Genomic DNA, 13,117 nt, shown 5'->3' with positions numbered 1-13,117 from the left:
TACTTCTTCAGTTTACTTTCTTTGTATTAAAGATGTTTTCTGAATAATGAATCATGAAAAATTCTACCATCTGGTGTAGAATTAAAGAGTGTGATTGGCAGGTTTTGTGGTTAAGGCTGCCTGGATAAATGGAACTACCAAGTCTCATTGGTTTTTCATTTGCCTCACCTTCAATTACATGTCTCATCATTTCTTTGATTTCATAATTTTACCTGTTTTAATGAAGGCAATATTTCAATAATGCTTTTGAACAAATGGATATTTTAAATAGGTAGTAGGGTTTTTGATAAACTACTACTATTTAAATTTTGTATTAAAAGGAGAGTATAATACTAGAGTACACAATGAAACCTAAATTTTAAGCAGTCATATTAAAAAATAAAAATAAAATGCTGTATTTATAAGGATTAATATGAAAAATAATGAAAGACTTGTATTAAGACAATGGTATATCTCTTATTTTATCTTTTTGTTTCTCTTGACTACTACACATTATTTAAACGTGTCTTTTTGGATGATTGTGGGAAAAATAAAATAGTGTCTTAAAAAGTGCCTCTATTATAGCTTATGAATAGGATCATAAATATAGCTATACATACTATTATTAGAATTTATAAGTGAATTATTAATATAAAAGAAACCCATCTATATACGCTAACCAGAGAATCAGATGCTAAATCTAGACTTAGTAACAAAACCCTTAGATTCCTTTCTTCCTTCCTCATTTGCTTATTGTGATGAAGGACCTTTAGGGGCTAAGCTATTATAGCATGTGATGGGAAATTCTGCCCAGCAGTCAAGGAAAGAGGGCCGCCTTTGACTTATGTTTCATTGTATACACCTCACAGATCTTCATCCAGAGGGAGCTTAAGTGACCAAAGGACCTTAGTTCCTGTGCTCTGAAATCTACCGCTGCTTTTGTGTTTAGGACCTGTTTTCCAGCGGCTCCCAGCCCTTGGCTGAGAGAAACAGGGATACTAAAACAGGCCCACCCATCCCTGGAAGTCAGGGAACTCTGAGGGCTATCTTGCTTGAGCACTGCCTGATGTCTTGCTGAACCTTCCTTAGATTGAAGAGCAATCTAGGAGGGTTCTCCCCAACCTTCCTTCTCTCTCTCCTTCAACTCAGGGTCAACTCTGTACTGTGGTCTGTCTGCTTTCCCTGGATCCCTCCCTATTTTCTCTGTTAGGAATTTCCATTCAGAATTTCTCTTACAGGAATAAGATTCTTGAATGTTTAATCCTGTCTTGGCACTGTCTTGGCATCTTGTCTGCTTCTCGGGGGACCTAGACTAACACATTCTCCCACTATTTCTATAAAAAGATACTATCATGTGAAATTACTAAGGAGAGAAAAGATGCTTGCTATAATCTGAATGATAACAATATTCTAATACTGCTAGAATCTTAAACTTAGATCAATTAGAACTTTATGGAGAGGTACTGAATTATCACAGTTGTCAGATAAGGAGCTCATGTTCTAAAAAAGTGTCAGTTTACCCAGGATGATTGGGTGGCTGTGAAGTATTAAGTTCATAAGTCAACTCTGATATATCTAAGGATATTTAATAAGAAACTAGAGGGAAATATTTCTGAGGATGTGTTGATAGCTGTCATATTGTTGAAAGCTGTCATATTGTTGAAAACCAGAATTATTCAATTATTAATAAGTATTATAATAGTAGATTTGTTCATTGCAAATATTTGGTCATTCTTTCAATTCATAGGATTTTTACAAGAGGGCTTATATTTTGTATGTTATTGTTACAATTCTTCTTTCTTTGCAGAATCATAGTGAGAGATTCGTTTTCATCGCAGAGTGGTTTGATCCAAATGCTTCACTATTTCGACGTTATGAGCTTTTATTTTACCCCGGGGATGGATCTGTTGAAATGGTAAATGAGCCTTGCTTTGCTTAAAAGTTGGCAAATGGAGTAAAGGTGGATTGGGGGAGGAATAGGATTGCCTTTTTTTCTAGTTGTGTCTATGTGAGATGATGAATGTTCATGGAATTTTTGTGGTCATCTCTTCATAATGTATATGAGTCAAATCATTATGCCATACTCCTCAAACTCATAGGTTAATCATATCTCAACAAAACTGAAAGAAAAAAATAAATACATTATTTTTATTTGGGAAATTAAAAAAATTTTTGATATTATAATTCCATTACAAGAAGATACTTTGTGCCTTTATTTTTTAATAGAAATTGTTTTTGCAGTTAGAAAACTGAAGTAGGGTTATTCATGTTTTGTATTAATCACTAGTCAAGTGGTTGTAGATAAAGATTATCACGGTCATCAATGTCACCATTGTTGAATGCTGCTATCACTACAAAAAGTCCGATTGTAGAAGACTGAGCCAAGAGATCCTGCTTATTTCTTTGTGTCCCTTTCCTGACAGTCCCTTTTGCAGGCTGACCTATCTGGTATTGGGATTTTGTGTAGGCAAGAAAGGAGAAATTTGGCATCTTGGAGGCACTAATTTGCTCCCATGATTTGGAAATAAACAAAAATTTCTCTTCAGGGTTTAAAAGTATCAAATTTGTAATTTTTATGTTATTACTGGATTAAACTAGGAAATGCATGCTATAAAAGAAATTATTACTTGTACTTGTGGCAAAAATGAGATAATATATAACTTATGTTTAATAAAGCAGAATTAATAACTTTATTTCTAGTTTATAATAAGGTTAACATTCCCTGCTGACAATGATTTGTTTTATTGTATTCTTTTTGATTCCAGCATGATGTAAAGAATCATCGCACCTTTTTAAAGCGGACAAAATACGAAGACCTTCACCTGGAAGATTTATTTATAGGCAACAAAGTGAACATCTTTTCTCGACAACTGGTGCTGCTTGACTATGGAGATCAATACACAGCTCGTCAACTGGGCAGTAGGAAAGAAAAGTAAGAAAACTATTATGTAATCTTTTTTAAAATTCTTAGAACATTATGTCTGTCTTGGTACCAAATTCGAATTTCTTGTTTCTATCCTGTGTTTTTTATAGTATAAGTATTTTTCAGTGATCCAATTCAGTGTTAGGACATTTTTAGAATTCTGTGGAGCAGATTCTGTAATTTTTTCCTCACTTAGATAATAAAGTGATACCCATGGTCTTAGACTGATTATTTTCTGGAGGGAAAAATGCACATCTTTTATATACACCCTTATCAGTCTTCCAATTGGGAGCTGAGACTTTAAGTCTTGGTTTATGGGGCAAAAGTAGTGAGTGCCATAAACTCAATGGACACTCAGAAGAAAGTATTAATATCTGTTAGCTGTTTTTATATCAGACATTGTATTAAAATGATTTCTATGCATCATTTGTTTAAGCTCCACAACAACTTAAATACAAAGGCTAATAATATTATTATTAATTCCACTCTGCAGATGGAGAAGTTGAGGCTTAGAGACGTTAGGTAACTTGCTGAATATTGCAGAGTAGAGGCAATATTAAAGTCCAGTCACAGGAGAATGAGTAAGACCTGCAAGATGGTTGTCTCCTTTCTGTCTCAATTCAGATTTTTGTCTCCTGTGGCACCTGGCACATCTCCTCACACATTACAAGCACCTTATCTGTGTTAGGTAAACAAATCATTGAATAACAATTTAAAATTTATTATCTACTCTTTCCTATTTTTCATTCCCCCCATTTTCAAATGATGACCATTGATCTAATTGACAAAGATGTTTTTGTCTTGCTGACTAAGTCGCTAAGTCTTGTCCGACTTTTTGCGACCCCATGGACTGCAGCATGCCAGGCTCCCTTGTCCTTCACTATCTCCTGGAGCTTGCTCAAACTCATGTCCATTGAGTCAGTGATGCCATCCAGCCATCTCATCCTCTGTTGTCCCCTTCTCCTCCTGCCCTCAGTCTTTCCCAGCATCAGGTCTTTTTCAATGAGTTGGCTCTTCACATCAGGTGGCCAAAGTATTGGAGCTTCAGTTGCAGCATCAGTCCTTCCAATGACTATTCAGGACTGATTTCCTTTAGGATGGACTGGTTTGATCTCCTTGCAGTCCAAGGAACTGCAAGAGTCTTCTCTAGCACCAGAAGATTGCTTTTAATATAAATTGTCTATTTTTGAGTTTTATTTAATTGATGCTTTTGAACTGTGGTGTTGGAGAAGACTCTTGAGAGTCCCTTGAACTGCAAGGAGATCCAACTAGTCCATTCTGAAGGAGATCAACCCTGGGATTTCTTTGGAAGGAATGATGCTGAAGCTGAAACTCCAGCATTTTGGCCACCTCATGCGAAGAGTTGTCTCATTGGAAAAGACTCTGATGCTAGGAGTGATTGGGGGCAGTAGGAGAAGGGGACGACAGAGGATGAGATGGCTGGATGGCATCATGGACTCGATGGACATGAGTCTGAGTGAACTCCAGGAGATGGTGATGGACAGGAGGCCTGGCGTGCTGCGATTCATGGGGTCGCAAAGAGTCAGACACAACTGAGCGACTGAACTGAACTGAACTGATAAATATTGACTGATCAATTGAAAACAGGATATTTATTTTAAAAAAATGTACAAAAACATTGTGATACAAAGAAATTTAATCCCTCTTGGGATCACAACTGCCTCCCAAAAGTCCATTGTATTGTGCCTCAAACAATGAAGTATTTACAGGAGCTGCCCCACAAAATTTATTGAATGAACGATACATCTTTGGAAACAGTTGTGTCTGGAGGAAGAGCTTCTGGCTGGCTGCTTCCCTGCCTTCTCCTCTCCCTGCCTTTGTGTGTTGCTCTTCCTGTGACATGGAGAAACTATAGCATGGTGTCTCTCTGGTCTTTTCTATTCATTGTTTGTCTAAGCTACATTTGTCATTCTGACTTTTCCTCAGTTTTGATTTAGAAGAGAGACAGAACAAGTTGGAGTTGTAGCTGAAAATTAGGCTATCCAGAAAACATTACTAAAATGACATTGTAAGTTTTAATCTCTGCATTTATGAGTTTGCAGCTTTCTGAGTCTAGTTTGAACTGTATTTGAAATGGAATTTTCATTCTTTGGTCATCTTTCCAGGCTCTAGTTTCTGTGGCTTATATTATATGCTTCTATGCTGACTTGAGGGATTCTTTGTATTTGTGGAGTGATTGTTGCAGTAATGAAGAATAGGGATCACTTGTGGAAGTTAAGGCTGTCTGTATAAAAAGCTCAAAAAACTATTTAATTCTACAGGAAAAAAAAATCTGTCAAACTATTATTTGAGGTTTGCAACCCAAATAATAGCTGATTACCTAACATCTGAGTCCCCTCATAGTAATATTCTTTCTGTGACTTTTTAAAAACTCTTTATGATTCTGGAGGTACTTTGATGCTCAGTGTGGTATTAGTACACAGGTGGTGATAGATCAGTGAGATGGTGAATGATTCATAAAAAAGAAAAACCAAAGATTCCCAGGACAACTCGAAATAGGAAGAAAAAAAGAAGATAGAATGTTAGATAAATAAGAATCTTATTTGAGATATACTAATAAAAGTCTGTGGGGTTAAGGAAGCATCAACCACAATTCCTTTATTTACAAGAAATAAATATTTATAACTTAAAGTTTCTGAGCACATGCTATATGCCAATCACTGTGGTAGGCATCTCAGTTCACGACTACTTCAAGTTTTCATTTAAACTAGCAAAAATAGGTAAATGAGGGAGACGGGGTTAATAGTATGACCCAATCAAAGTAAAATCTATAGCAATTATTATAAATATATATAAATTATTATATCTGTAGTATGACTCCAGTTTTCTTGCCAGGAGAATCCCATGGACGGAGGAGCCTGATAGGCTGTGGTCCATGGGGTTGCTAAGAGTCGGACACGACTGAGCGTCTTCACTTTCACTTTTCACTTTCAGCATTGGAGAAGGAAATGGCAACCCACCCCAGTGTTCTTGCCTGGAGAATCCTAGGATGGGGGAGCCTGGTGAGCTGCCATCTATGGGGTTGCACAGAGTCGGACATGACTCGAGTGACTTAGCAGCAGCATATCTATAGTAATTATTATATATATTATATATTGTATATATAGCAAAGTAAAAATCTATAGCAGTTATTACATATAAAGTTTGATTTTTCTACACTGAATGTTGTTGTTTCCCTTTTATAGAATAGTTCAGTAACTTGGCCGTAGTCACACAGCTACAAAGAAAGGGGAAACAAGTAAATCTTGCCATGTTTGACTTTAAAACTCATTCTGTTTCTATTAAACCTCTAGTTAATATGTTGGTAAATATTATTGAGTGCACTGAGTTAAAAATAGGAGATGAATATGAAGGCAGATTTTAAATATTTGGGCTTTATAAATATAATTAATTAAAATATGTGCAGTATTATATTTTTACTGACTAAAATTGTTTTGCCATTTTGTCTTCTGATTCTTTCCTAACTGCAAGGGTGTTAAATGCAGCAGCCATTTGGGTGACTTAAATAAGCTTCTTCAGAATTAAAGAGTCTTTTTAAAAATATATTGTTTCATTTCAATGACCAAAGACGTAGGCATATGGAGAAATACAGGCATGTCTATCATGGTCCCATGGAAATATCGTCTATGTAATAATTGTAACTTAGCCTAGCTCTCAGTTTTATATAGTGTCAAGGAAAATTTATGAACTAATTACACCCCTATTATGTTTATCGTACTCAACTCCTTTCTTTCTGGAGTAAAACCTGTTGGAGAGGGAGGAATAAAGCTGATCTTTATGGTGCCTATCTGCTAATTTTGAGGTACTTATCAAGATAATGCTATTCTATATAATTTAATTTAGCCCACAAACTAGCCTCAGCTTTCTAATTCCTCTTTTTGGTTTTGTTTTGTTTTTTTAATTTAAATTTATTTATTTTAATTGGAGGCTAAATACTTGACAATATTGTATTGGTTTTGCCATACATCAGCATGAATCTGCCACGGGTGTACCTGTGTTCCCCATCCTGAACCCCCCCCGCCACCTCCCTCCCCATGCCATCTCTCTGGGTCATCCCAGTGCACCAGCCCCAAGCAGCCTGTATCCTGCATCTAACTTGGACTGGCGATTCGTTTTTTATATGATATTATACATGTTTCAATGCCATTCTCCCAAAGCATCCCATCCTCTCCCTCTTCCACAGAGTCCAAAAGACTGTGCTATACATCTGTGTCTCTGCTGTCTTGAATACAGGGTTATCATTACAATCTTTTTAAATTCCATATGTAATTCCTCTTAACTGTAGAAATCTGACATTTGATTCACATTTCTATTCTCTATTTCAAAATCTCTGTATTGAGGTATAATGGACAAACAAAAAGCTGTAAATATTTAACACAACTTTGGAGTTTGGAGATAAGTATAAACCTATGAAACCATTTCCACAATCAAGGATGTAAATTTATTTATCACCTTCAAAACTTCCCTCCCTCCCTCTTATTATTTTTTACGTTGATTTTTCTTTTGTTGTAAGAGAACTTAATGAAAGATCTACGCCCTTAGCTAATTTTGTAACTTGTTCCCTTTATGAAACTCCTCAAAGCAAATGGATAAATGTTATTAGTTGTCACTGAGTCAGAGTATTTGTTTTTTTAAATTGTTTTGTTTCCCATTTTTGTCTTTTTAAATTTTTCTCTCTTTTTTTTTTTTAAGAGTATTTGATTTACATTTTGTATGGTCAAAAATGAGTTGGTGGGCTTCCCTGGGGCACTAGTGGTAAAGAATCTGCCTGCCAATGCAGGAGACCCAAGAGATTTGAGTTCAGTCCCTGGGTTGGGATCCCCTGGAGTAGGAAATACCAATCTGTTCCAGTATTCTTGTCTGGAAAATTCCATGGACAGATGAGCCTGGCAGGCTGCCGTCCATGGGGCCACAGAGGGTCAGACATGACTGAGTGACTAAGCAATGAATTGATGCTTTATAGTTTTACTGTTCAGATGTAAAGACATCATACAGTCTTCTTGTCATCTCTTGGGTTTAGTTAGTCTCATTCTCCTAATTTTTAACTGATGGAGCACTGATGTAGGTGCCAGATGTAAATCAAAGTCAAGTACTGGTTTAGGCTGTCTAGTATAAGCCACCTCTGAGAGTGGTTGAGATTTTCTTCCGGCCTGCTTCACTCACACAGCTATCCAGTTCTCTTAATTATAAGGGTTAATTAGCCCTTGGTAACTGGTGAACCCACCTGATGTCAATTCCCCCTGTAAATAGTAGCTTCTCTCTGCCCTGAGTAGCCAGGACTTTGCTACATCCTGCCCACTGTAGCAAAGTACTCTTGCCTGGAAAATCCCATGGACCGAGGAGCCTGGTAGGCTGCAGTCCGTGGTGTTGCTAAGAGTCAGGCACGACTGAGCGTCTTCACTTTCACTTTTCAGTTTCATGCATTGGAGAAGGAAATGGCAACCCACTCCAGTGTTCTTGCCTGGGGAATCCCAGGGGCGGGGGAGCCTGGTGGGCTGCCGTCTATAGGGTTGCACAAAGTCGGACACAACTGAAGCAACTTAGCAGCATCAGCAGAAGGGGAGAATCTATCTCCTTGCCTGCTCCAGCTCTTGAGGCCTCAAGGAAAGAGAAGCCTCACTGCCTCAGTTTTGTGACCCATCCCAGCTGAAACCACTCCACAGCTGACCTAGAAGATCTTGAGAAACTGTTTGTAGTTTTAAGCCAATACATTTTGGGGTGGTTTGTTATCAGCAAGCAGAAAACACAGGTTCCATTACTGGGTCAGGAAGATCCCTTGAGAAGGGAATGGCAACCCACTCCAGTGTTCTTGCCTGGGAAATCCCATGGACAGAGGAGCCTGTAGTCCATGGGGATGCAAAGAGTCAGACATGACTGAGCAACTAAACAACAGGTAACAATGGCACTATTAATATATTTTTGTGGCCCTTTTTTGGTGTGCTATCTTCACTTTTAAATAATATATATGATTCCTGATACTTACGTTATTTTCCCTCCAAAGTAAGTTTAACTATTACTACTGAATAATTAAACAGTGAAGACATGATTGTGCAGTAGTTTGAACATTCTTTGGCATTGCCTTTCTTTGGGACTGGAATGAAAACTGACCTTTTCAGTCCTGTGGCCACTACTGAGTTTTCCAAATTTGCTGGCATATTGAGTGCAGCACTTTCACAGTATCATCTTGTAGGATTTGAAACAGTTCAACTGGAATCCCATCACCTCCACTAGCTTTGTTCATAGTAATGCTTCCTAAGGCCCACTTGACTTCGCATTCCAGGATGTCTGTCTCTAGGGGAGTGATCACACCATTGTGGTTATCTGGGTTATGAAGATCTTTTTTGTACAGTTTTTCTGTGTATTCTTGCCACTTCTTAAGATCTTCTGCTTCTGTTAGGTCTATACCATTTCTCTCCTTTATTGAGTCCATCTTTGCATGAAATGTTCCCTTGGTATCTCTAATTTTCTTGAAAAGATTTCTGGTCTTTCGCATTCTGTTGTTTTCCTCTATTTCTTTGCATTGATCACTGAGAAAGGCTTTCTTATCTCTCCTTGCTCTTCTTTGGAACTCTACATTCAAATGGGTATATCTTTCCTTTTCTCCTTTGCCTTTCATTTGTCTTTTCTCAGCTATTTGTAAAGCCTCCTCAGGCAGCCATTTTGCCTTTTTGCATTTCTTTTTCTTGGGGATGGTCTTAATCACTGCCTCCTGTACAATGTCACAAACCTCTGGCCATGATTCTTCAGGCACTCTATTAGATCTAATCCCTTGAATCTGTTTGTCACTTCCACTGTATAATTGTAAGGGATTTGATTTAGGTCATACCTGAATGATCTAGTGGTTTTCCCCATTTTGTTCAATTTAAGTCTGCATTTGGCAATAAGGAGATTATGATTTGAGCCACAGTCAGCTCCAGGTCTTCTTTTTGCTGACTGTGTAGAGCTTCTCTAGCTTTGGCTGCAAAGAATATAATCAGTCTGATTTCGGTGTTGACCATCTGGTGATGTCCATGTGTAGAGTTGTCTCTTGTGTTGTTGGAAAAGGGGTTTGCTATGACCAGTGCATTCTCTTGAACTGAACTGATTGAATCAATGCTTTGTCTCCTGTAGGCATTTAAAAAGAAAATGAAACTGCATTTTAAACTAAACTGCAAAATTTTTCACATTGCTTCTTGTTCACTGCCGATACGTTTTATATTTTCTTTAAGAGCTTTGGTTCCTGAAGACATTTCTAGAACTTAGCATAAACAATCATGGGTTAGTTTTGGCCGTATAATATTTAAACAATTGAGCTAAGAAGTGACCATTTTAATTGTATCTTTAATGAAGCGTTGTAAAATGCTATACGTGACTCACTTGCTTCAAAATAAAAGGTAGTCCATTTATGACAAGCTCTATCAGACTAAAATGAACAGCTTTTGTTGTTTAAAAGTTTTAAAAGCCAGCCATAAGTTTTAGGATTCCATGGACAGAGGAGCCAAGCAGGCTGCAGTCCATGGGGTTGCAAAAAGTGAAACACAACTAAGTGACTAACACACACGTAAGTTATATCCAACTGTAAGGATATTTTTATCATTATATTCTTAGCTAATTTTGTCTCATTGGGGAAAAAAAAAGTCCACTGTGAAAAAGCCAACCATTCTCTTTTTATAGATTCCTTGAATTAATACCAACATATCAGAACAACTGAAAATAAAAAGAAAGTGTCAGCAATTTTTTAGTCTTATTTTGTGTGTCATATAAGCTGAATTACTCCAACTAATCTGATTTTACCTTGTATGTGCAAGTATTAATCTTGAGGATTTGTGATCCTGCTCTTTTTTATATATTAATACTAGCTTTATTTGTGGTGTGGAAGGAGCACAGACCATCCAGGAGTTGTGTGAGCTGGTGTTTTGTCCTGAAAATGCCACACACCTGTTGTGTGACCTTTGGAGAGTAACCTCTCTGGGTTTCATTTCCTTGTTAGTAAAATCAGGAAACTAAGGTGCTCTCCAACTCCAAAAATATATTCATTCTGTGGCTTCAGAGGGGAAAATTCATAGCTCTGATGTATCCTCTTAGGAAATGTGATTTGAGTCAGTTCTAGTGAAGTGGATGAACCCAGAGCCTATTATACAGAGTGAAGTTAATCAGAAAGAGAAAGACAAATATTGTATATTAACACAAATGTATGGAATCTAGAAAAATGATGCTGATGAACCTATTTGCCAGGGCAGCGGTAGAGACCCAGACACTGAGACAGACTTGTGGACACAATGGAGCAAGGTGTAGGGGCCGAATTGAGAGAGTGACATTGAAACATATACACTGCCATAAGTCAAATAGATAGCTAGTATGGATTTGCTGCATGACAGAGCTCAACCTGGTGTTCTGTGACAACCTAGAGGGGTGGGATGGGTAGGGGATGGAAGGGAGATTCAAGAGGGAGGGGATATATGTATACTTATGACTGATGCATGTTGTTGTATGGCAGAAACCAACACAACATTGTAAAGCAACTATCCTCCAATTAAACACATAGTGAAAAAAAATGTTAGCAGGGTGTTTGCTAGTCATAAACGTTGTCAGGTAGGGAGACATTTATTTCTTTGTACATGATTCATGCTATGAATAAAGTGTTAACAGAAGAATTTATAGTTATTTCCAAATCAATGCTGAACTGACTGCATGGCATACACATGTTAAAGTTTGCTGCTGCTGCTAAGTCACTTCAGTCGTGTCCAACTCTGTGCGACCCCGTACACAGCAGCCCACCAGGCTACCCTGTCCCTGGAGTTCTCCCGGAAAGAACACTGGAATGGGTTGCCGTTTCCTTCTCCAATGTGTGAAAGTGAGAAGTGAAAGTGAAGTCACTCAGTCGTGTCCAAATCCTAGTGACCCCATGGACTGCAGCCTACCAGACTCCTCCATCCATGGGATTTTCCCAGGCAAGAGAACTGAAGTGGGTTGCCATTGCCTTCTCCAATGTTAAAGTTTAAGAGACCAGAAATCAAGGTGATAATATGTTTAATGCAACTTTTTAGAAAATTGTTGTCTTTTATAAAATGCTAAGAAATAGAAGTGTTTTTAAACACCTATGTTTTTTTATGTGAGCATATTTAAAATCACAGTCTTAACTTTTTTTTCCTCTAACCTTTTATTACTCTTTTATAGATTGGGTACTAATTTTTATTTCTTTGGGAAAAATAGTAAACTTTCATTGTATAAGTTTTTATTTATTTATTTATTTTAATTGGAGGCTAATTATACAGAGTGAATTGGAGCCTATTATACAGAGTGGTGGCTCAGAGGTTAAAGCGTCTGCCTGCACTGCAGGAGACCGGGGTTCAGTCTCTGGGTTGGAAAGATCTCCTGGAGAAGGAAATGGCAACCCACTCCAGTTCTCTTGCCTGGAGAATCCCATGGAGGGAGGAGCCTGGTAGGCTACAGTCCATGGAGTCACTAAGAGTCGGACATGACTGAGCGACTTCACTATACAGACTGACGTTAAGTCAGAAAGGAAAACACCAATACGGAATGTTAACACATACGTATGGAATTTAAAAAGATGGTAACAGTGACCCTATATGTGAGACAGCAAAAAAGACACAGATATAAAGAACAGATTTTCAGACTCTGTGGGAGAAGGCAAGGGTGGGATGATTTGAGAGAATAGCATTGTATAAGTTTTTAAGAGATTATTAGTACATTTCTCTTTATAATTCACTTTGAGCTAGGATTTTAATGGAAACGATCTCTGATTAGGTGTTATAAGTAAAAACTCCTGAACTATTTTTATTTTTAAATGCATTTCCTTACAGAACGTTAGCCCTGATTAAACCAGATGCAGTCTCAAAAGCTGGAGAAATAATTGAAATAATAAACAAAGCTGGATTTACTCTAACCAAACTCAAAATGATGACACTATCAAGGTAAACTTTTTGATCATTTCCAGTTATATAATGTCTGGTTCCTTTTTTTTAAAAAAAAATTATCTTTCATGTTGTTGTTTAAAAACTTCCACAGAATGACAAAGAATAGATTAGTAATCTTATTAGAATGAGAAAATATAAGACAACAGGTAATCAGATGCATAAATCATGATTGAACTCTAAGCAAGTAGGAATTGTCAGGTTGTACTAATAACTAACTATTTATTAGACATTAATTCTTTATTTTCTTTCATAACCCATCAGTGTTTCATATCTGTAA

The 13,117-nt window shown here is 37.3% G+C and overlaps 1 protein-coding gene across 4 annotated transcripts in view; it reads left to right on the top strand.

Annotated features, from left to right (window-relative positions):
- The window catches only part of NME7 (NME/NM23 family member 7), a 242,409-nt gene that overhangs the window by 40,831 nt on the left and 188,461 nt on the right, over positions 1 to 13,117 (top strand). For 3 of the 4 annotated variants that reach the window (XM_018060283.1, XM_005690614.3, XM_018060282.1), the window contains exons 2-4: positions 1,787 to 1,894; positions 2,745 to 2,911; positions 12,727 to 12,837. In XM_018060283.1, coding sequence (XP_017915772.1) covers positions 1,787 to 1,894; positions 2,745 to 2,911; positions 12,727 to 12,837 — 386 coding nt within the window. The remainder of the gene's footprint in view (positions 1 to 1,786; positions 1,895 to 2,744; positions 2,912 to 12,726; positions 12,838 to 13,117) is intronic. The other variant, XM_005690615.3, reaches the window with a different exon arrangement.

Source organism: Capra hircus, chromosome 16 (genome assembly GCF_001704415.2).
Source record: "Capra hircus breed San Clemente chromosome 16, ASM170441v1, whole genome shotgun sequence".
Taxonomy (NCBI): domain Eukaryota; kingdom Metazoa; phylum Chordata; class Mammalia; order Artiodactyla; family Bovidae; genus Capra; species Capra hircus.
This window is presented reverse-complemented; position numbering and strand designations above follow the sequence as displayed.